At 34.0% G+C, this 24,133-nt stretch overlaps 1 protein-coding gene and 1 long non-coding RNA gene across 22 annotated transcripts in view; one reads left to right on the top strand and one right to left on the bottom strand.

The window, feature by feature from the left end:
- Nucleotides 1-97: 97 nt before the first annotated feature.
- Nucleotides 98-24,133, bottom strand: part of LOC143239745 (myosin heavy chain, muscle-like) — a 40,788-nt gene continuing 16,752 nt past the window's right edge. For 16 of the 21 annotated variants that reach the window (XM_076481185.1, XM_076481187.1, XM_076481181.1 and 13 more), the window contains 29 exons: nucleotides 23,827-23,986; nucleotides 23,065-23,111; nucleotides 22,291-22,378; nucleotides 20,363-20,480; nucleotides 19,724-19,844; nucleotides 15,127-15,263; nucleotides 14,827-14,908; nucleotides 14,372-14,626; nucleotides 13,715-13,843; nucleotides 12,700-12,822; nucleotides 12,350-12,436; nucleotides 11,863-12,008; nucleotides 11,474-11,564; nucleotides 10,965-11,021; nucleotides 10,433-10,519; nucleotides 9,999-10,165; nucleotides 9,656-9,734; nucleotides 8,637-8,882; nucleotides 7,541-7,737; nucleotides 7,251-7,383; nucleotides 6,696-6,912; nucleotides 6,142-6,382; nucleotides 5,719-6,040; nucleotides 4,705-4,836; nucleotides 4,144-4,383; nucleotides 3,113-3,313; nucleotides 1,802-1,957; nucleotides 994-1,059; nucleotides 98-751 (listed from right to left, as the gene is read on the bottom strand). In XM_076481185.1, coding sequence (XP_076337300.1) covers nucleotides 1,012-1,059; nucleotides 1,802-1,957; nucleotides 3,113-3,313; nucleotides 4,144-4,383; nucleotides 4,705-4,836; nucleotides 5,719-6,040; nucleotides 6,142-6,382; nucleotides 6,696-6,912; nucleotides 7,251-7,383; nucleotides 7,541-7,737; nucleotides 8,637-8,882; nucleotides 9,656-9,734; nucleotides 9,999-10,165; nucleotides 10,433-10,519; nucleotides 10,965-11,021; nucleotides 11,474-11,564; nucleotides 11,863-12,008; nucleotides 12,350-12,436; nucleotides 12,700-12,822; nucleotides 13,715-13,843; nucleotides 14,372-14,626; nucleotides 14,827-14,908; nucleotides 15,127-15,263; nucleotides 19,724-19,844; nucleotides 20,363-20,480; nucleotides 22,291-22,378; nucleotides 23,065-23,111; nucleotides 23,827-23,986 — 4,107 coding nt within the window. In that variant the 3' untranslated portion in view covers nucleotides 98-751; nucleotides 994-1,011. Of the gene's footprint in view, nucleotides 752-993; nucleotides 1,060-1,801; nucleotides 1,958-3,112; nucleotides 3,314-4,143; nucleotides 4,384-4,670; nucleotides 4,837-5,718; nucleotides 6,041-6,141; nucleotides 6,383-6,695; nucleotides 6,913-7,250; nucleotides 7,384-7,540; nucleotides 7,738-8,636; nucleotides 8,883-9,655; nucleotides 9,735-9,998; nucleotides 10,166-10,432; nucleotides 10,520-10,964; nucleotides 11,022-11,473; nucleotides 11,565-11,862; nucleotides 12,009-12,349; nucleotides 12,437-12,699; nucleotides 12,823-13,714; nucleotides 13,844-14,371; nucleotides 14,627-14,826; nucleotides 14,909-15,126; nucleotides 15,264-19,723; nucleotides 19,845-20,362; nucleotides 20,481-21,170; nucleotides 21,259-22,290; nucleotides 22,379-23,064; nucleotides 23,112-23,826; nucleotides 23,987-24,133 lie in introns of all 21 variants that reach the window. The other 5 variants (XM_076481188.1, XM_076481189.1, XM_076481197.1 and 2 more) reach the window with 2 other exon arrangements.
- LOC143239747 (uncharacterized) lies at nucleotides 1,859-23,699 on the top strand. The gene is made up of 2 exons (XR_013021347.1): nucleotides 1,859-1,993; nucleotides 22,954-23,699. It is a non-coding gene; the product is annotated as an uncharacterized LOC143239747 (long non-coding RNA).

Below are 24,133 nucleotides of genomic sequence, written 5' to 3'. Positions count from 1 at the left end.
TCGAAGTATGCCTTTTATTTGTCAATTTATAGAAGTTTCGTTTTCAAAGTTGTGGACCGTATTTTATAAATTTGAACACAAGATAATGAAACCACAGTTTTATTTCTTGCCGACAGTTTATTTTTCCACTTCATATAACACACATGTACGAAAGTACACTTGGGTCACTAACAATTTCTGAATATACTCGATTTACTCACAATAACGGATCGAAAAAAGAATGAAATAGGAATTTGATTCGAAATCATCTATTTAGTTTTCTAGAACAGTGTTTATACTTTCTCATAATTAAACTCAAAAATAAATGATCGTTTCGACGAGTCCAGAGTAAGAAAGAATTAACAAATATACCTATCGTATATTTCTAGTCTTCTTGGTGTTTCTGATATAGCACCCTAGTGACATAATAAAATCAATAAAAGAAACAAACTTCGAACGTCTCTTGGGCAGTTCTTTTATACTTGTCAAGTTGTGTGTGTGTGTGTGTGTGTCAGTTGTTGTTCTTCCAGATTTATTTATGTAGTGAAAGCAACAGAAAAAATAATATACAAGTACATTTTTTATTTTGAAATAAATATACTAAATATCTACTCAGGAAGCAACCAAAATATAAGTGTTATGACAATATTGTAACAGAAAGAAGGTTAAAAATTCAGGTAATCCATGATGTCTTAGTCACTGAGACATCTTCCCAAGAAAGCTTGATTCGTTCAAGGATGTCTTACTGTAGTAAAAGAGGGTCTTGGGAAGGCTAGTGAAAAGTAAAAACGTAAATGAAAATAAAGTTAGGCTTGACAATATTTACAGTACAATGAAAGATACAAACTGACTGTCACGATTGGAAGATAAACTAAACCTAGATCCAATTACGTTAAGATAATTATTTGTTATTTTAACATTTCCAAACTAACTGATCAGTAAATAATAATACTATTAAATGTTATAACGTAACCTGACGTGTATAGACCAGTAAAACAGCACGAGTTAACTTACTATGGACAGTAATGTTTACTATTCTTCTGCTGCTTTCGCTCTAGGTCTGGACGCTCTAGGAACAGGCTGGAGTGAGGGAAAAATTAACAGAATCAGGGTGAGTTAGGAGAAAAAAGAAAAGAAACAAAGACGATGTTAAAACAGAGCTAGATACCACTAGTTGTTGTCTATGCTTGCTGTATAATTAAGATATTATTTGTTTTATTAACATATGTAATGAACTGTATTGAACACCAGTTACCACAGCAAGTATTCATAAATATATAATACAATAATTCAGTAATTCTTAAAGTGGTTCTTTTATACTTTTGAAGTTTTTGAAAATTTTAAAAATTATCAATATATTTACCTTATAAGATGAATAGATGGTCCCTATTCATTGGGTAAACGTTTGGTAATACTCTAACCATTTGTATGATGAAGGGATGGTCCCTATTCATCGGTTAAACGTTTGGTAACACTAACCATTTGTAAGAAGAAGGGATGGATCCTCTTCATTGGTTAAAATGTTTGGAAATTATCTAACCATTCGTAAGATGAAGGGATGGTCCCTATTCATCGGTTAAACGTTTGGTAAAACTCTAACCATTTGTAAAAAGAAGGGATGGACCCTCTTCATTGGTTAATATGTTTGGTAAAACTCTAACCATTTGTAATAATAAGGGATGATATCTTCATTAGCTTATATGTTTGACACTCTAACCTTCCCTTTGTGGGAAATTTCTTTGCCGATAAAAACATCTAGTACTTCAACAATTTTGAAGATGAGTGATGAAGTCTGCCCTCTGGGGGGACGTTTTTTACTTACCCCTGGACTCATTCCTCGACCTGCAGAAGCGGAGCTACGATTTCTTGCCCGTAATTTAGCCAGGGCGTTCTCTGCCATGTCAGCCCTTTCTTCAGCATCTTCCATTTCTTGTTGAACCTTACGGAATTTGGCTAAGTTAAGAGCGGCGATTTCTTCCTGCAGTGAAGGAAGAGAACATGACGACAACATAAGGTAAGGCTTGAACTATAGTGTTCATTGTTAAATCTCATCTTCTAGGTTTATTGTCAGAAGTTGAAACATGAGGTGTTGTACTCATTGTCAGGACTAGCAATGCGAAAATAATCAAATACTGTGTTTATTGTTAGAATTGTTTTATCTATTGCGTTTATTGTCAAGTGTTTTTTTCAACTGCATTTGTTGTTAGAAGTGCTTTCTTTACTACGTTTGTTGTTGGAAGCGTTTTTCCTGCTGTGTTTATTCTCAGAAGTTTTCTTCTCATTAAAACTAAAACTCAACCAACAGAAAGGGAAAGGTAGAAAAATAAAATAATTGTATTTAAGTTTCAAATTATGAATAATTTATATGTAACGTCAACGTTATCTGAAACCTTAGCTTTAACAACCCTTTTGAATTTACGATTGACGAGTATTATAGAAACATACATGTACACCTTTTGTACACGAAGTCTCTTAATGACTGATTACACATCCAAACGTCTACGAAAAGAAATTGCTGCTATAAGTCCTGCTACACGTTGTTAGTAACTGAATTTCAAAAGCGAACAGCAAACACCTTTAGAAATTCTACTTACACAACTAACTCTTGTCTACATACATTCTACAGATTTAAAAACTAAGCCTTAATTTATCTTTTTTATACAGTACATTCTACAGCTTTGTTAAAACCAGGTCTTATTTTATATTTTCTATATACATTTTGTAGCTTTGTGATAACTAACTCTTATCTTTTCTATATACATTATGCAGCTGTACTACAGCTAGCCCCCCAGTGGCTCAGCGGTATGTCTGCGGACTTACAACCACAAAAAACCCGCTTTCGATACCCGTGATGGGCAGAGCACAAATATCCCATTGTGTAGCTTTATACTTAATTCAAAACAATAACTACTACATCTAAGCCTAATTTGATCCTTTTTAAATATATTGTGTAGATTTATTACAACTAAGCCTATTCTTATCATTTCTATATATATTCTGCAGCTTAATATTACTAAGCTTCTGTACATCCTATGTTTAGATCATAGTAAATGATAATATATATATATATATATAGCATGCAGGTAATTTCGCAATATTTATGATTCTTTCTCTCTAAGAAAAAAAATCTTACAGCTTCTTCGATTTGTCTCTTGTATGTTTTGATTTTTTGCTGGAGTTTATCAACAAGATCTTGCATACGTTCGTGATTCTTCCGGTCTTCGTCTGCTTGGAACTGTAATTCTTTAATTCGCCGCTCTCCCTTTCTTGCGTTCTTCGCAGCGTCCGCGTGACGGCGCTGTTCATTCTCCAACTCGGTTTCTAATTCACGCACCTGCAACAAATACGTTTGTACGGAGCAAACATTAACAGAAAACTTAAAAGATCATAAGTTTCAAATAACAATTAATTTTTGTGCTTACTAAAAGAAATTTATTTCAGTTTAATCATTATTAAGTTAAAATATCTAACATATATTCGATATATTTTATTATTGAAATAACTTTGTATAGTTAGCTAAGGATATTCACTTAAAATTAACCTAAAACTTCTGAAATGGTACCGAAATCATTCATTTTAAATCTCTAAACTGGCAGTAAAATGTACCAACTAAAACTTCAAAACTAATACCAAAATGTACCAATTAAAACCTCTAAACTGGTACCAATAACTATCAACTAAAACTTCAAAATTGGTACCAAAATGTACCATCTTTCATTTTTTTCCAACGAAATTACTGGCAGAAAACTCTTCACTGTATTTCATATTTCATTAATGCCAAACAATTTAGTGGTACAAAACATTTTAACAAATGAACTTCCAAGTTCCCAACTAATTCACTGGTAATAAAACTGTACCATATGAATCCATACATAACAGTAACATGACGTATTTTCCAATATTTTTAAAGAAATCACATTAACATCTTCACACTTTCAAATTATTTCCAAGTTATCCAAGTGTAGATATTTCGCAAAATTTTAGTGTAACACCCCCTGGAGGTAACAATATACTTTGTAAGTTACTTGATTTCTGTACAAACCTAGATGCAATGTTTAACCATAACTGATTGTTTCCATTATTGGATCTTCAAGATCTTGCTGTTGTTACATCAAACTCTCTGTATGGAGGGTTTAAACAACTAACAATGTTTTATTCGCTCACCTTTTGCTCCAGTTTCTGGATAATTTTCCTGCCACCTTTAAGTGCTGCTGCCTCAGCCTCATCCAGCCGGACTTGTAGTTCCTTCATCTGAGCCTCCAATGCTTTGCGCATCTTCTCCTGCTGCTGGGCGTGCTCCTGTTCAGCCCTCAGTTCGTCAGCTAACCGTGCAGCGTCAACCATAGCCTTCTTGGCCTTCTCTTCTGACTGCTTGGCTTCATTCAACATTTCATCAAGATCCGCCTAACGGAAAAGACGGAACGAATCTTTATTCGCCTGTGGGTTACATCTATCATGTGATCAGTCATTTGTAACCTATATCCATCATATTATGTCCAATAACCTGTATAACATTAAGTTACTAAACTTTCTGGATCTCTGGTATACCCTTCAACAGTAAAGTTTGGCTCCCCAGTATATCATCTTACCTGGAAAGCCTAGTTCTCTAGTATATCATCTCACCTGTAATGCCTGGTTCTCTAGTATATCATCTCACCTGTAATGCCTGGTTCTCTAGTATATCATCTCACCTGTAAAGCCTGGCTCTCTAATATATCATCTCACCTGTAAAGCCTGCATCTCCCCCTCCAATTTTCTCTTGGCCATGGACAGAGACGCATTGTTTGCTGACATCTCGTTCATTTGTTCGTGAGCATCGGATAGTTCAGACTCAGCTGCGCGACGACCACGATCAGACTAAACCATATACATAAAACAATGTAATGATATCAACATTCAATATACCATACAGTAATTAAAATAACTGTAGTGTACCAACAATGTAATGATGTCAATATTCAATACACCATACAGTAATTAGAACAACTGTAGTGTACCAACAATGTAATGATGTCAGCATTCAATATACCATACAGTAATTAAAATAACTGTAGTGTACCAACAATGTAATGATGTCAACATTCAATATACCACACAGTAATTAGAACAACTGTAGTGTACCAACAATGTAATGATGTCAGCATTCAATATACTATACAGTAATTAAAATAACTGTAGTGTACCAACAATGTAATGATGTCAACATTCAATACACCATACAGTAATTAGAACAACTGTAGTGTACCAACAATGTAATGATGTCAGCATTCAATATACCATACAGTAATTAAAATAACTGTAGTGTACCAACAATGTAATGATGTCAACATTCAATACACCATACAGTAATTAGAACAACTGTAGTGTACCAACAATGTAATGATGTCAGCATTCAATATACCATACAGTAATTAAAATAACTGTAGTGTACCAACAATGTAATGATGTCAACATTCAATACACCATACAGTAATTAGAACAACTGTAGTGTACCAACAATTCATAGAAAACTGTGTTTATATAAGATAAATTAACCTGTATTCATAATTGATCCAGAATACATTATTAAGTTTCAATAGAATTCGAATCTTAGGGTTAAGTCAACTACATGTAAAAGGATAACTGGTAGGATAGCTACCTATAGTCGTTACTCGTGTAGTGTGTGTGTGTGTGTGTGTGTGTGTGTATATATACGTATATAAAGGTTACGTGAATGCCAACTGTATAAAGGTGTCTCACCTGTTCTAGCAACTGCCGGGTTTCATCTAATTCCCCTTGTAAAGCATGAGAACGTCTCTCAGCCATGGCGTGTTGTTCTCTTAGTTCATCTCGAGCCCTCTGTTCGTCCTCCACCGCTTGTTGGAGTTCTTTGATGGTCTGTTGATATCTCTTTATGTTCTTCTGGGCCTCTGCGTTCGCCTTGTTGGCGTGGTCCAGAGCTATCTCCAGTTCATTGATGTCACTTTCTAGTTTCTTCTTCATCCTCAGAGCTTCGGCCTTCCCTCTAGCTTCGGCCTCCAGACTAGCTTGCATTGAATCAATTGCTCGCTGGTGGTTTTTCCTGTAATTGATTTAAAAACAAGTTCATTTAATCCGTGAACCAGTTTCATCCAGCACTAAGTGACCCACTTGTAATTACAACTATAGCATTTCTCCAGTTACCTGGTGTTTTCAAATTCTTCCTCCTTCTCCTGAATCCTCCTGTCGATCTCCTGTCGTACTTGAGACAGTTCCAGCTGGGCTCGGAGCACCTTATTTTCTTCTTGTTCCAGAGCAGCCTCTGCCTCTTCTAGAGCTGCTTGGAGCTCTTCTTTCTCCATTTCCAGTCTCTTCCTAGCCTTTTCTAGCTCGTGCACGTTTCTACCTCCCTCGCCAAGCTGGTCCACCAGGTCTTTAATTTCATCTTCACCGATTTCAAAAGATATTAACGTAATCAACGAACACTGACAGGATACTACTGACAAACTGGGTTTTGATTAAACTAATCTTTATATTAAAAATATTACTAAAAGGTTAATAAAATGTAAGAAATAATACAATAAAACGATGTTATTTTAATGATGTGATATTTTAATAAATGTTGAGAAATATAAAGATGTTTTGGGTGTGTTTAGTCGACATATAATAAGTGTTTACTAATCATATTTTAACCTATATTTAGTATTTCGTGAAGTTAGCTTAGAATACGGTGTTTTCATAAGCACTGTCTTTCTCACCTTGTAAGTTTTTATTTTCTCGCTTGATAGCCTCGTGCTGTTCTTGACTCTCCTCGAACGAAGCCCGAAGTTTAAAGAGTTCGGTAGAATAGTCTCGACATTCTCGCTGAGAGGCATCCAGTTCTGCTGCCAGGTCGTCCACTTTCTGCTTCCATTCAGCTATGGTTTTATCGAAGGACTTCTGTTTCTTCTCGAGGGTGGCGGCGAGGTTATTAGCCTAGAACAAAATGCAATGATGTATTCAGTGTAATAATATTTAGTATCTTCGTCGCACCATTTAAAGTTGCGTATACCTCATACAATCATTAAGTGACTATCGTACGAAATTATCTAACATTCTATAATACCTTGAGATATCACAGCTGCCTGTATTCTACATACAAGGCAAGGGTTCATTTAACTATGTAGTTAATGTTAACCAACTCGTACTTCAATAATATTAAAGGTTAATTTGTTTTACAGTTTCTCTTTCGATGATCACAAACATTAGTTTTACTTCTTAAAAATGTACAAACGTGTCTCTAGGTTAGTTCTGGAGGTTTCACACAAACTTACTCTATCCACTTCTATAGACATGTCTTCAATTTCTCCTTGCAATCGGGACTTTGTCTTTTCCAAACCGCTGCATCTGGCATTCGTCTGTTCCATACATTGTTCGACCTCTTCCAGTTTGGCCTGAAGTTTACGTCTGCAAGAGAAATTTCACACGATTTAGTTTACGTCTACGAGAGGTGTTTCATATGACTTAGTTTACGTCTACAAGAGAAGTTTCACACGATTTAGTTTACGTGTACAGGAGATTTTTCAAATGATTTACTTTACGTCTACAGATGTTGATTTCTTACTTAGAATCTTCAAGTTCCTCGACTCTGGCTAGGCCTTCACTCTCGTACTTGGATCGCCACAACTGAGCTTCAGCGTTGGCTTTACTGAGTTGTCGCTGGAGGTCAGCTTTGGCCTCTTGTTCCTCTTCCAACTGTTCCTTCATGCCGTCCAAGTCATGTTCCAAATTTCTATATTTACCAGTCACCGCTGCACGTTCCTAGGGGCCCAGATAAAAAAGAGCTAAATATATTGATGTTTACAGGCATGTTAACACTAACATTTGTTTACTAACATTTAGTGGGCCTGCTAAACCTCATAAGGGGATTCCGTTTAATCTGTCATTTGATTTGTCCAGATTCGGGACAAGGATCGTAATCATTGGCTAACCCACTCAATAATGAGCTTTATCTGTGTCTGGTTGGATAATAAAAAATCAACAACTATTTTAATGAAGACTCTTATTGGCTAAGGATTACACCCCTTCAACAGAAAATAAAACATCCCTTTTACATTTTTAGCCGCGGCATAGTGGCTTATATAACGACTCTTTATTTTTTGTTTGTTTTTCAAGTACAAACCTTTAGCTCATAGCTTCGTCATCTCTAGATCGATTTGATGTCTAATAACAGTTTTGGACTCAGGAAGTCAAACTCTTTCGACTGATTATTTAACGATATCCAAGATCGCATGAATTAATATAATCTAATCCTGCCAAAACAATGTCAATTTGAGGATAGGCTGATGGTGATCCTGATGAGCAATAAATGTGGGTAGGGTATACGTGCTTAGTATTGCTTTCGCACAAAATATATTGTTCATAAAAAGGAGATAAAAAAGGCCAAATAGATTAATTTGCTCCAATACTACCTGAAATAATTTCAAGTGTCGCGGCTATTGAGGACTCCGTTATGTTATCAGATATAGTTATTTCTCCTTCTCAGGTAAGACAAATGTAATTTTTTCAATATTTTTCCAATGTTCACATGAAGATGGGGTGAATTTATTTTCAAGTGATTTATAGAAGAAATTGTCGTTATGTAACTAATTCGATAAATAAACTTTTCCAGACGACATATTTTATTTATCTCCGATATTTAATCAGATCACTGCACATACCCTGCTCTCCTCGTCAGCTACTCTTCTGGCCTCTTCAAGTTGAGTCAGATAAGACATTTTCATCTTACTCAGTTGAGCCACCTGAGACTCTGCATCTTCTAGCTGCCTCTGCATTTCGGCATTTTCTGCAGTTAACTTCTTTTTGGAGGCATCGAAGTCTCCAAGTGAACGGACAGACTCGTCCAACTTGTGCTGCAGATCTTGAAGCTGGATCTCCATTTGTTTGGAATTCTTTTCGGCATTAGCCTAATAAACGGAGATTTCCATATTACCAAATCATTCAGTATACAGAGAGAATGACATAAGTTTTATTTAATGTAATGTAACTATACTAACATCTTACAATCCTTAGAATACAGATATACAATAGTTAGATATCTCTAAAAAGATTGGTTTAGCAAAGTAAAATAATTTGTTATATAGGATTTTAAGTAGTGAGGACTAACATAATTATATAAAACAGTTAAGGTACTTGTGACTTGTAACAATGAATAAACAGGATTATAAGTAGTGAAAACCAACAGAATAATATAAAACAGTTAAAGTACCTGCGATTTGCAAGCACTGTTGAAGAGAACGTGCAGGTCATCCATTTTCACAGTTATTCGCTCGCGCTCTTGGCCTAACGTATGTTAAACACACATGACAAAATAAACAGAAATGACATTTCTTGAAGGAGCAACTAAACACACAGACTTTTCCAATAATATCTCACACGTGCACCATGTTACAGGTTATCATGTTCAAGACGTGTTTGTTAACCTTAAAAACCCGTGAGCAACTTTTCCAGCAATAGCTGGAATAGTTAGAGATGGTGTGTGTCAGTTGCTGTTTTGACATTCACATACATTGCTAAGTATGGCCAAATAAATTCTTTTAATGTCTTGACATTATACACGTATTAAACATCAGTTAGTTCCTGGTTACCTGGAAGACTGATTAATAAAATATTTATAGGAGTCAAGCAGGTAGAGTTCACACATGCACATAGCCACGTGAGACAGCATGGCTTATATTACCTTCTCCTTGTTAACGTGGTCCACACTTGATCGTAAGTCCTCGAGCTCACCTTTCATCTGAGCTTTCTCCTTATCGACCCTGTAAGATTAAGAGATATGGAATGACAAATAGCCGATAACATGAATCTAACCTCGAGTTTACACGAGTCATTGCACAATCGAAAATATAAAAAATAAGTTTATTTCCGGATGATCAGGTCAAAGTGATAAGTCTTCAGTTCAAAGATCACAGTAAACGTTCAACTATAAAATGGTTATTAAATGTTTAAGTCAAATCAAAGGAAGGAGAATGAGACATTTTGTAAGATATAATACAGAAAAGACAAACAAATGAATATCGTACTTGGCTTTGTGCTTGTTAAGCTGATCTATTTGTTCACTGAGTTCAGTAACAGTGTCGTTGTGTTTCTTTCTCAGATTCGACAGAACTTGTTCATGCTGAAGACTACTTTCCTCTAAATCACGTTTCAGTTTGGCTAGTTCAGCTTCTCGCCGCTTGTTCAGTTCAATCTGAGGAGGTGTGAAACATGCAATAACATTTATTTAGTAGGGAGAGAAGAGATGTGAAACAAGTAAAATAAGATTTATTTTGTAGGGGAGAGAAGAGGTGTGAAACAAGTAATAATATTTATTTGGCAGGGAGAGAAAGTTTTGTATTTTAATTATTTGACACACATACGGCAAACTTATCACCTATTTAATTTTTTTCTGAAATACCTCCGGTGAAATATGTAATCAAACTACTACAGTAAGATCGCGTCTTGAAGTAAAACAAACCTGTGCAGAGGTGGCGCCACCTGCTTCGTCAAGTCTTTCACTTAGTTCTTCAAGTTCCCTAGCAAGATCTGCTCTCTGCTTCTCTGCCTGAAAACACAAATATAAGACTTTTTTGAATTACACATAGATATTTGAAATGTTATTAATTTTTTCTTTCATAATTATTTTTTTAGGAGAACTTTCAGTAATTTCATGACCATTCCTCAGCCTCACATGATTTTCTTTACATAAGAAATAAGTTACAGACCTGCAAACCACAAGCTTAAAAGAAGAAAACCAAACAAACGCTAGACCTTGTTCATGCCATCTCAGAGATTCGGTGAAAATATTTGATATCTACCCACACACACTGTATAGTCACAAAGAGTCCACGATCATATTACAAATACAAATACGATATGAACCTCTGGCCCTCCTCTTCTCAGATACATTAACTATGATTCATCTCAGACAACTGATTTGAAATACATTCGTACCCTTGCAACTGTTTAACTAAAGTAAAATGTTTGAGGTCCACATAGTTATATCTTACCTTAGCTCTGGCTTGTCTTTCAGCTTCCAGTTCTTCCTCCAGTTCTTCTATCCTAGCCTGTTAGTTTAAAGATACATAAACGTTTAGAAATCAGCAAGTTTTATATATTTATCCAATATTTTCCAGTTTCAAGCTTTCAATATTTGTTCTTCGTCAGAAATAATTCAACAATGTTTTTAACTTCATTTATTAAATATTTTATTAATATTTACAAACGTATAAAATTTCCTTAATAACTTTATGACATTAGATGTTAGATATTTGAAAGATGGTAAATATATAGAGTTCGGAAAAACAAATATTAATTTCACTTGTGACTTCAATATATTTCACGATAATTTTATTAGGTTTTTACTAATTAAGGTTAGAATGCATTGTTTCATTAGTTTGTTTAAACCAAGAGCAACTGCTGTGTTCTAACCAAAATAGATTAATGTTGTGATATTTTTGTTTAACTTATGACTGATAATTTAAGTGTCTGTCAAGAAATTGTTTAAAACAAACAGTACCTGAAGTTCTTTGATCTGTTTTTGTAGCTTGGCAACTAAGCTTTGCTCGTCTTCCAGCTTGGCTGCAAGACTAGCCATCTCCTTGTCCTTCCTGTAGACGAGGACATTATTAATATTACTAGTTATGGCACATGTTAAAGTCTTGTCTAAGCACTCAGTAACTTATAAACTTCCTCGAAATACACGAGTCGCTTATGGATAAGACACCTAATACACGTTTTATAGACTGATTTGAACGTTTACCGTAACTAAAAGACTTGAACAAAATGCAAATTGTGAAACAATCTCGTGTCCAATATTGTAAACTAATCCCTGGCAGTTATATGCATTTTGAATATATTCAGACTTTTCATGTCAATAAAAGCACCAAAACAGACGTGGAGACAAACCTTTGAAGGCTTTGTTCTAATTCTTTTTTATTCTTTTCTAAGTCCACTATAGCTTCTTGTGCTAGTTTCAAATCTCCTTCCACCTTCCTCTTGGTCTTCTCGAGGTCTCCACGCTGTTTCTTTTCCCGCTCGAGATTGTCCTCTAACTACAAAAATAATGTTAACTTCTTTACTTGGGAGATTATGTTGAAACTGGAGATTTCTAAAATTTTCATGTACAACTACTTTCAAAAGCCCGCACACGCTATTAATCTGTAACTGATGTCTCTAACTTTTACATTATTCTTTTCGTTAACGTGTAATGAAGTTTTAGTAACATGCATTTAAAGAGTAGAACGTAGCAATTCTAACAAACTTCACCAACTTTTTACCACAGTAGATTGTACAAGAAGTCTTCCTGTAAACTCGGTAACGAGAAATAGGGATTTAAGGTTATACGTATATATATATATATATATTTCTATACAATAAATGTATAAAAACTTACCTCATCAAGAGTTTGTTCCAGTTTGGCCTTAACTTTATTTAAATGATTGACCTTGTCTTCGGAAGCTTGCAGGTCCTCGGCGGTTTTCTGTTGATTAAAAGGGCATTTATTTCGTTTTTGTTAATAAATCATTCTTAAATATAAATATCAAGGATTGAATTTATTAGGTTGTACTTGTATAAAACACAGTATTAAAAAAAAGGTGATGTTTTCATGCTACTACAATGTAAGTCGTACTTGAATATTATACATTAACTTAAAATAGGATATTTACGAGAATAAAGCATTATTTTAGCTAATCACCAAACATAGCCTAGTACAACAACCTTTAGTTGACCAATAGCACGAACCTGGTTTACTTCTTGTAGGTGCTTCTTTTCTTTGGTGAGTTTTTGAATGAGTTCATCTTGATGAGCGATTTCATCGTTTAGATTACGAATTTGGTGGTCTTTTGTAGCCTTATCTTGTTCGGCCTAGGTTAAAAATATTACATTGTTAAATAACATTGTAGTCTGGTCTTGATGGGCCTAGATTCAAAATATTACATTGCTAAAATACCCTTCATTTTAATCGCTTGTAGCCTTGTTTTGCTATGCCTAGATTAAACCTTTTACATTACTAAAATTACCTTCGTTTTAATCGTTTGTAGTTTTTGTTGTTGTTTTTTTGTTATGCTGAAGTGGAAATACAGTTGAAATATTACATTTTTAAACAATCTTTGTTTTTATCCTTTATAGCCTTGTTTTGTTGGGCTTGGGATAAATACATTTAAAACATTTCATTGTTCAATAACCTTTATTTTGGTCTTTTATGCCTTATATTTGGCCCAGGTGTAACTTACATTTAAAATGTTACACTATTAAAATTATATTTATTTTGGTTCTATGTAGCCTTGTCTTTAGAATAGCTTTAGAATACAACATTGTTAAAATAAGCTTTGTCTGGGTCCTTTGTGGTCTTGTTTTGTATCACGACGGGTTTAGTTTTGGTCCATTTAATGCAGTTTAATTATGAGAAAAGCGCAACAGTCAGTTATTGCAGTTTTAAACTGCAAACTGACACAGAGATAAGATTAGGTTCTGACTCACTCATTAAACTGAAGAGAAAACTGAGCTTTACTAAATGTAGAATGGAAAGCAATAAAAATCAAACTTTAAATAGCTCGTAAAAGTCGTAATAAAAATGAGAAAAAACCTTTAAAACAGTAGTAACTGTAATGATAATTAGTAAACATTATTTTTAAAACAAGTTTTCCAAAAAACTTAACGTTTATTAAAATAATTTGAGTGCATTTATAACTAGATTTAAAGGTTTTCATGTTTATGAACCTCTCGGACACATTTGTAGCGTAAAAGTTTCACTTACTTTCTGTAGGGCAAGTTCCAAATCTTCAATATCTTTCTTCAGCCCTGATATGTCTGATTCTAGCTTCTTTTTAGTCTGATTGACTTGATGGTGAGCATCCTCCTCTTGAGCCAGACGTTCTTGAAGTTCCTGTGTGTAAGTGTCAACATCTGTGAAACCTTCTACTTCGTTATTTTCATTTTTTTATATCGGTTACAATAGTTCTTGTGTATAACTACTTTCGAACACACTGGCTTGGTTTGTTCATCTGTCTTCGCAGTTATGGGTAGGTTCGTTTGCTGGGATTTCTTCCATTTTAATACGGTTGGAACAATTATAGTTTAAGCAATAACAAAATGTAACCAAAGGCTAAAATCGTAGCGTTCGTTTTCAAGCTTAAATTTATTTATTTTTTATTTGTTTAAGAAAAAGCCCAGTGTTTGTTTACATGATTCTACCTCCCATTATAACATGTGAGAACTAGTAACGTTTTAAACTTCCACACAGATTTCTTAATATTGTTTTAAAAGCTAAGAGAAAACAAAAAACTAACCCTTCGTAATTTAAGAAACAAATTGAGTTCAGTCACTCTATTTGAAAAAGTAGAGAGAACCAAAGTAACTAACATTACTGGAGCTCCTTAAATATATTCATTTAACGGCTAGAACGTTCTCTTACCTGCAGCTGGCTTTCGAGGTCTCCTTTCTGAGACATAGCTTTAGCTAATCGTTCTTCTATGTCTCCGGACTGGGACCTTTCGGCATCTAACTGAAGAAACAGGTCGTTTTTCTCCTGGAGGAGCTTAACGTTCTGAGACTCCAGCTCCTTGCGAAGCTTTTCTTCCTTCTCGAAGGCCTCATGCTCTTTTTTCAGTTTCTCCTCCAGAGCCCGCAGTTCGTCTTCCACCCTTGCGATGCTGAGAAGAGGTTTGACCTGTGGATAGTACACCAGTTTAACCAAACCGATTACCTACAAACCTAACCGTCCTTATTCAAATCCATAAGCGCTAGCTATTCATAAAAAAAAAAAAAAATAGATAGTTGTTCAAGAACGTTTCTCGTGCTTTTTTATTTTGTTTCTTTGATTTAAAAACTTCGATACACTGACTTATTTGAGATAAAACAATTGGCTACCTTGGAGTACAGTTTCCACCACAACCAGTTCCTCAACTGCAAGAACTTTCGAAGGTTTCTCTGGATGATCAACAAGGCGATCCTGAAATAATTAAATAAAAACGTTAGAATTTCCCTAACTATTTTAATCCGGGTCTATAACCAACTGTATAGGATTTGGTCCTCAACTCTTCCATGACATAACTACCTTAAGTTCTGTAACTTATACGGACAATGTTTGCAATAATGCCCTACGTTTTTCAATACAAACAAACACAACATGTTACAATGGTTTAAAAGAAGAACTAGACATCATGATACCTCTGTTCCTGTAACTTCTTGAACTCCTTCTTACACTGGTACCATCTGATCCAAGACTGTAGCCAAGTCATGATCTTAGCAAGACGCTCGTCTCGCATCTCCTCCAATCTACCCAACACTCCAGCTCGGAAGAAGACCTGGTTATATACAGTAATGTTTTATTTTACTTATTTCTTTCTTCATTGAGATGTATCACGAAGTTAGGTATTGCTATAATATGGTTTTATCAAACAGTATTTTTGTGTCATAACAGCTCGTTAGTTACCCAAGTTTCATATATTAATATTAAAATTTGTTACGCAGGAGTAAAATCCAGGTTACAACATGAAGTCAGTGCAATAACATTTTACGTTACAACTAAAAAGCTGTGCTACATACACTGAAACCTCGTTTGGAAGTTACAAAATATGACACTTTTTGATGATTAATATACATCAGGCTTACGAAATGCTTTAATACTTTTAATGAAATAATAAACATTTTATTGTATTATAGACGATGTAAACAAGAATTATTAATATGAAACTTACCTGTACAGGAACTTCGACACAAAACTATGAAATATATAAATAAACTTACCTTGTAGATAGTGAGAAAACATACAATAATGGAATTGAAACTTAAAGGTAGAAACATACATATTAGAAAAGGATAAGAAAGGGTTAGTTCTGGCGCAACAGCGGAAGCAGGAAACATGAAGACTTATATGGCGTTTTATGTATGTTTAAACTACTTATTAACATTATGTTCTATAGAAATCTTGTGAGTCAATACGTATAAATATCTTTTTCTGAGGTTATTTTGTTTTTGATTGTAATTACCCACTATATACAAAATAAGTCATAAAAATAACAAAGTGAAACCAAATCGTTCTTTTTTGTTTTGGAATTTCGCACAAAGCTACACAAGGGCTATCTGTGCTAGCCGTCCCTAATTTAGCAGTGTAAGACTAGAAGGAAGGCAGCTAGTCATCACCACCCACCGCCAACTCTTGGGCTACTCTTTTACCGACGAATAGTGGGATTGACCGTCACATTATACACCCCACGGCTGAGAGGGCGAGCATGTTTAGCGCGACGCGGGCACGAACCCGCGACCCTCGGATTACGAGTCGCACGCCTTACGCGCTCGGCCATGCCAGGCCAAACTTTTACTTTACATTCACATTATTTGGATTGATCGATTTTTGATACGAACACCTTGGATGGTGTATGTAAAAGGAAGGTGTCACAAACATGAAAAATAAACTTATTCACAAACATTCATTGTCTTAATGATGATGTAAACATATTAAATAACTCTTATTTAAAATATTGCTCATATTCATAAAACTGGTAGATTATAGTAACGTAGCAACCAGTACAGTATCACCAGTAATATTCTATTAGCTCAGTATATACGTAAGAATTAACAGAAAAGTAATATTCTACAGTGGGTGGTGTCAGTAGTTATTAATAAAATGGTAAACTAAAGGTATTCTGAATATGTGTTGTTAAAACAAAGTATATTTTGGTAAAATACTGTACGATTTGAATTTCTGTTCAATATTATTTCCACGATATTTATTTGGTGAAATACTATGCATGGATATTAACTCAGTACATAAGTAAGAATAAACAGAAAACTAATATTCCATAGAATTCTCATATTCCTTAATTCAGTATATATGTAAAAAGTCTTAAGGCTTTAAAAACCACCTTCATTTTATTGAACTATTTGAAACTTTTTAGATGCTAATTATAAACATATTTCAATGTTTAATTACATTATTTACAGTGTAGTTAGTGAGAATGGTTAAGTAAATTTTTCTATATATAATTTATTAAAATATTTTCATTGTTTCTACTCTTACGTTCGTTATTTTTATCAGCACACTTTACTACAGTATTCTTTAAGATCATGTTTAATAATGTGCTCTTACAACAAATAATAACCGATAGTTAAAAGTAGCTACGCCTACTCAATCTGTAAAATAAAGTTAGTCATTTGGCAACTAAGCAAGCCATAGCCAAGTTAAAGTCTTGCATAGCTTTTAGAGGACTGGGCGTGGCCAGTGATTGGTTTGCCGAATTGTGCATCTGACAGTCACCAGTACGACGTCACTAAGTACACATCTAAAAAATGACCATTTATATTACACGTGAGTTACTTGATGGATAACCCGTCCAAGATTCATGTCTCTTTCTGTAAAAAATTGTTCTGATTTTTAGGCTGCCTGTATGTTAGAACAGCGAGAGTCCTCTACTCTATTAGAACAGCCCAAAAGTTTGCATTAAGTGTTGATGTCTTCCTCTAGTCTATAAACTTACAAGTTAAAACATTTAGTGCAGCTGCTGTACCAATAAATACCCCGCGACCTCAAGATGTATTTACTGTTTAAAGTATGGTATGTAACCTGTGACTTGAGTGCAAGGTATCTATAGAATTGTTACTTCATTTGTTCTGGTACCTAAGGCAGACTTTTGTCAACTTTGTTTGTTCACGACTCAAGAACAAAATCGACAAGAGCAACTGAACCGAGAGATGACAGGCATTGTTACTTACTAGCTATTTTAGCATTGTAAATCTGAGGACTTACCGTTGTCTCACCAGGGGACACCCGAAATGTCGTAATTACTTTTGATCATCAACACTGTGCTTAGGCAGAGAAGTAAATAAAAGCTGAAGTACAATTATGCTCATTCCAGGAATAAATATATGTGCATAAACTGAAGAGGTTAAGAGTGTAGTGTTAGCATGTACGTGAATAACAAACGATAGAAACAGAGGCCCCAGTGAGTAACTTACCCTAGACAAAGTCTGTTGGAACCTATAACTAAAACAATTAAAGCTATCATGTATCTTTGTTTTTTTACGTGCCTTCATCCAGTTGAATGTGATCCAGAATTATTTCCGTGGTATTTTTAGCTTCGATAAGTCCTTTAGGAATGGTAATGGGGGCCAGGATGGCATATCTGAGAGAAAGATGATGGTCACAAGGATGTTATAAGAGGAGTTGATGGGAAAATAACGTCAATGTGCTTGGTTTGGAGATGGAAGTTCTTGTCTTGACTGGTATAGGTGGCGCTGCCAATAGTCATTAATAAAACTTAAACTAAATGTACTCTGCATATGCGTTATTAAAATCAAAAGTATATAATATTTCTGTAGAAAACTGTAGGATTCGAATTTCTCTTTAATATTATATCCACAATGTTGACCTGGTAAAATATTATGTCTGGATGTTAAACATAATGATTTATACCAAAATGAGAATAGACAGTCTTATGTGGCTTTATTTAAACAATAATTATATTCTTGGTATTGTAACAGTCTGCGTACATTTTATAAATGTTTCTGTGTTGAATGTTCTCGTATTCATAAGGCTTTTATTTTAGAACGAAGCACCTGAACCGCAAAGTGGAAAAGCGAAAATAATTATAAGGTTATCTCGTATGCATAAGATAATAAGTTTTAGGTACGACATAACCCATTGTTTATCTTTCACCTCGCTGTCTAAAACTTCTTATTTCAGTGATCACATTTTTACTTTACATACAACATTACACACAAAATGTCTTGCTTAGATTTCTTAACAGTATAGCAGGTATAAAGAACAAGAGATGGATTGCAATTTTTTTTATATAGCAACGATAACGTTTACGAATATTAAAATTTCAAACATAATACTGCTGTGAAATTGTAAAGACGGTAAAACCCGATTCGCCAAATTTACAGAAGCGTAAACAATCAAAATGTATGCAGCGTCTCACTTAACGTTAAACTTATTTACTTATGTGCTGACTCGAACTGGAAGTTATAAAGTAACATGACAACTTTACTGACTTTTACTGACATCCTGTCGTTACATTAGTTTGATATTTTCAACTGAAAGAAAATGTTTGTTCCAAACCAAGACACTGGGAATTGTTCCTACAAATCACACGCACACACACAGAAAAACGATAGTTTATATTGTACCACATTAGGGTAGTTTTCTATCCAGAATAATTAGAAAGGAACACACAAGGTGGACAACACATAAGATACGCCTATCCTAGACGAACGCCACTGCAGACTAAACTGAGATACAATAGGTATCGTTAGTTTTCAATACGAGAGGGAGAGAGCAATCTAAGGGGGTTTTGACTATAAGGAATTTAAATAATTTCGTTATTATAAAAAGAAAATCACAAATATATTACAAATGAAAAACAAAATTTTGGGAACGTGCGGGTTTAAATATATATATATTCACAAATTATTGTGGAAATGAGAGATTTCTGATTCGTCGTGGAAGAATTATAATTACTAGAATATAAAGAAAGCTTACCGTTTTTTTGTTTGTATTTTTAGTAGGTGTGAAAACTTGCTGGGCCTCATATTAAAAATATTTATGAGGAATGTAATGAGACAAGAAAGTTTTCTTTTAGGAATAATTTGGGAGTAAGGAGTCTATGAGGCGACGGAAGGAAGGAGTGAAACTAAGAATATTATGAAAAAATTGTTTATTCTATACAGGGAATACCTTCTAAGTTTCTTGGTAAGGAGGTTGGGGTAGGAGAGGCTGAAATGGGATAATGGGTATAATAACTTTGGCGGTCGAAAATTTACGTGCCTTGGTAATACCCAGACGGAAGTCATTAGCTTCGAGCTGGATCGCGTCCAGAACCTTGTCTGTTGCTTGTTTAGCATCAATAAAACCCTTCGGCACAGCATTGGGGGCCAAAATTGTGTATCTAAAATTGAACAGGAATATACGGTGTTGAACAGAATAATGTCTTTATTGTAACGACTAAGCATTCTATAGACCATCGAATAAAAATAATCTCCCATTTATAAAGATCTTGATGCGCATTTATCTGCAACACGTCATCGAACTTATTAATAAAACTGAGTAAGATATTACCTTAAATAGAACATGTTAAACTCAGAAATAATGCTTTGATAATGTTAATTATTATGCAGGTATTTCTTAATTTAGTTTAAAACACACGTTAAATATTTACTTGTATTTTTCATAATACCTCTGTTAACTCTTTAAGAACAAAATAAAAAATACATGGCTAAATAGCAAAAGTATTTATTATGTAAAATTACGCACATATGAAATATTGAAGTCGTAATAATACACTACTAACTTTTTATTATGGTTTATCAAACAAAACACAATCATCTGAAATTGAATTTACCTCAGAGGCAACAGTAGGTGAACCTTCTCGACTACTTTATAAATAAAACACATTTAAAGATATACCTCTGCTTGAAGTCAGAATATATCATCCTGTTGGGGAACCCCTTACGACAGATTCGAATACCTTCCAGTACACCGTTACAAGTTAACTGGTGCATCACCAGGTGAGAGTCGATCACACCTAAAATAATTTAGTAATCGGTTATAACATTGAGAAATATTTATTTAAAACGTGGTGTTACTCATATTCATTTAAAATTTGGGCAATATCACATCCTGCCAAAACATTAATAGGTAATGTTATCAAATTATAATATGTATAACATTACTAGGTAATTATATAACATTGGTTTACTTATTACGTGTGGCAATTAAAACTATAACATCCACACAGTAATATTAAACATTGAACAAGAAAGAGTTTAGAAAATTAAAAAGTTGAGAATTTTAAATTAATACATTCAGTTCAATAATTATACTGCATTACAATAGTCAAATTATACAGTGACATCTACTGGAAGGTAAAAGAACTACTTCACAAATAAAGGTAACGTCCGTAATATTACAAGGTGACTGTAATATTGATGGTTCGTCTAAGAAAGGGTAATTTTACCAAACTATTGGTCAACATGGAATTAAAGAGGCATAAACGTAGAAGAAACGTTATTGTTTGTAACATAAATACTCCAGGGCAAACCTTTCACAACAGTTGTGATGCATGGTTCAAAGGAGGAACAACAGGTGTTTGTGTGGTCACTAAACATTAAAGTAGCTTGCTGCTTAATCTCGTGCAGTTTCTATTCCAGGATAGAAGGCTACACTACTCCTAGGATGGTAAGTGCTACGGGTAGAGGTGCTAGTTTGCTCTTACCTGGCGCTTTATTCTCATTCGGAATGATACAACGAACAAAATGAGGTGCGGTACTTCTCAATGTTGTCATTAGCTTGTTCAGTTGTTCCTGCGTTGAACATCAAGCAAAAAGCGTTGAATACAAGATAACAGTTAACTTGTTAAATTCACCGACGATCAGAGGAACGTTAAAACTCTCATAAAAAAAATAAATTAAAAGGTTAGAGATGAGCAACAAAAACAAACATCGTTGTTAACTTTGTAAGTGAAATGTTTGGAGTTTAGTAGCAGTAAGTGATTTTAAATGATTTACATTTTAACCCTTGAAGGCAGCTGTGATCCAGAACCAAATGGGTTCTTAGGTGAACAGGTTGAGTTAGTTCTAAACCATAATAGCAGTTGTAATCCAGAACCAAATGGATTCTCAGGTGAACAGGTTAAGTTTATATTTCTATGGTTTACACTGTAAGCCATAACGACAGCTGTTATCCAGAACCAAATGGGTTCTCAGTTGCGTGTGTTAGGTTTATCTCTAATCTGTGATCCAGAGCGGAATGGGTTATTAGGTGATTATAAGAGCAACAGCTGTAAACGAATATAGGATTTATGGGATCGAATCATACAACAAATGAAGTAAGAAGACGATTCTCGTGAACATTGGCATTTTCTTTAGATTTTGCAGAAATCAAGTTAAAATGTTAGGGCTGCTGAAGCTGTTCTCATTGAGTAGATGAAAAACGTGACTGATTTACAAGACCAGATGTACATTAGTACATTTGGTTATTGTCATGATTTAATGCGAATAGTAAATTAATATGGTTGTGTCTCTGAAGACACAATTTATGTCATTCTCTTATAGCGAGACATAATCTCTGTTTACTGATTTGGGGACATTTTTAGCTTATTTTATTCTTAGAGGGACGTCACCACAGAAGAATAGGTCTCAAAATTTGTACACACAAAACTGATAGTCAGCGAAAATGTTGATAGTGAAGAGCGTTACAAGGTCAAAAGGTAATCTAACGACAGAAGAAGTACTTTGTCATTCAAAGGCAATACGGAAGAAAAGTGACGTTTACAAGTCAGCATTAATATGACCAAGAAGTCACAACAAGTTTAAGCTATTACTATGGGTTTCTACCTGGTGACTTAGTTTCATTAGGAATAATACAACGGACAAAATGAGGTTGAGTGGACCTGAGAGTGGTCATCAACTTGTTCAATTGCTCCTGTATAGAAAAAGGAGAAGGTCAAAGTAATGTAAAAACAAACAAACAAAGAAAAAATAGTTTATTGGATCTGACGTCACAGCACGCACTTCATTTTAAATAAGTAATTTGTTTAGAATAAGATATAATTTATGTTTTTAATAAAAAATAATCTATTACTGATGACAATAAATAATTTAACTGAAATATAACTATGGATATTTAACAACAGATCTTAAAATACCTTATTTTGATAACTAAGTCTGATAAAAGATAATAACAGGTATACAAACCTATAACTGGAAGAAACAAAACAGTCATATAAAATCAGTCATCAAAGGAAAAATAATAATGAAACGTAAAACAAACATATGTTCAGGCAACAATTACTGTTTACCTAATTCTTTATAGAAATCATCTTAACAAGTATATATAATTTGTATAAATAATAAGTTACATATAAGTTGTACAGATAATATTAATAACCTTTAAATAATTTCCACAGATAACATTCATAAGTTTTATATGTTTTACAGTTAAACAGAGATAAACAGAGATCAGACGGTTAAAAACGTTTGTTTTTTTTTTTTGCTTAGGTTTTACCAATTTATTCTTTAAACACTGGAAGATGATAATGGTTTTTAAACAACGGAAAAAGTTAAAACATGACGGACAAGAGCTGAACCATATGAAGATTCTGGACTTACTCTGTAAAGTAGAGAAACAGTTTGGAAACCGGAACCTTTCTTACGAGCTGAATGATAATAAAAATGTAATATTTTAAAATAAAGGAACAGAATAGTTTTATCTATGTATAAATTAGATGTAGTAATGCAGCCAACAAACTCAATAAACCTTTACTTCTTTGTATTTACATATTAACAATTGTAGTAATGTAGCCAACAAACTCAATAAACCTTTACTTCTTTGCATTTACATATTAACAATTGTAGTAATGTAGCCAACAAACTCAATAAACCTTTACTTCTTTGTATTTACATATTAACAATTGTAGTAATGTAGCCAACAAACTCAATAAACCTTTACTTCTTTGCATTTACATATTAACAATTGTAGTAATGTAGCCAACAAACTCAATAAACCTTTACTTCTTTGTATTTACATATTAACAATTGTAGTAATGTAGCCAACAAACTCAATAAACCTTCACTTCTTTGTATTTACGAATCATTAACTGTATTTTAAATACATTGTTTATATCATGTTTTCACTGTTTACTGAACAAAATTTGTTTATTATGTGAATTATTATAAGTAATAATTATTATTGTCTATACATCTAAATTCATTTGTCTGTAATAATAAAAATGAATTTAAATATCTCTTGTATAATAAAGGGGTGTTGTTTGACTGGGATATTTTACAGTATGTCAACACACACACACACACATCAACTGAGAAGCCACTTGTTAAAAATAAATTTAAGATAAAAACTATTAATTAAATTACTTTTCCCGCCTTTTCCGCCATCGTCACCTCCGCCAAGTCCAGGGTGGTCCTCAAATATATCTTTGATGAGTTTATTGGAAGCATGTTTGAACTGGTCTACAACAGTGTCGTTTATAGGATCTTTGTTTTTCTCTAGCCATCCTATTAAGTTGTATGGCACCTGAAACATGATTCACAGATCAACTGTATCATCTATTTCATGAAAAACTCACTTAAATGCAGCGCCACTAGTTCACCTAGTGAACTACCAGTGGCACAGTTAATCTAAACGCAGTTAATCTAAGCATATGGAAAACATGGCACTGAC

The sequence above is a fragment of the Tachypleus tridentatus genome, chromosome 13, assembly GCF_004210375.1.
Source record: "Tachypleus tridentatus isolate NWPU-2018 chromosome 13, ASM421037v1, whole genome shotgun sequence".
In the NCBI taxonomy this organism is placed as follows: domain Eukaryota; kingdom Metazoa; phylum Arthropoda; class Merostomata; order Xiphosura; family Limulidae; genus Tachypleus; species Tachypleus tridentatus.
Note: the sequence above shows the minus strand (reverse complement) of the source record. Positions and strands in the feature narration are given on the sequence as shown.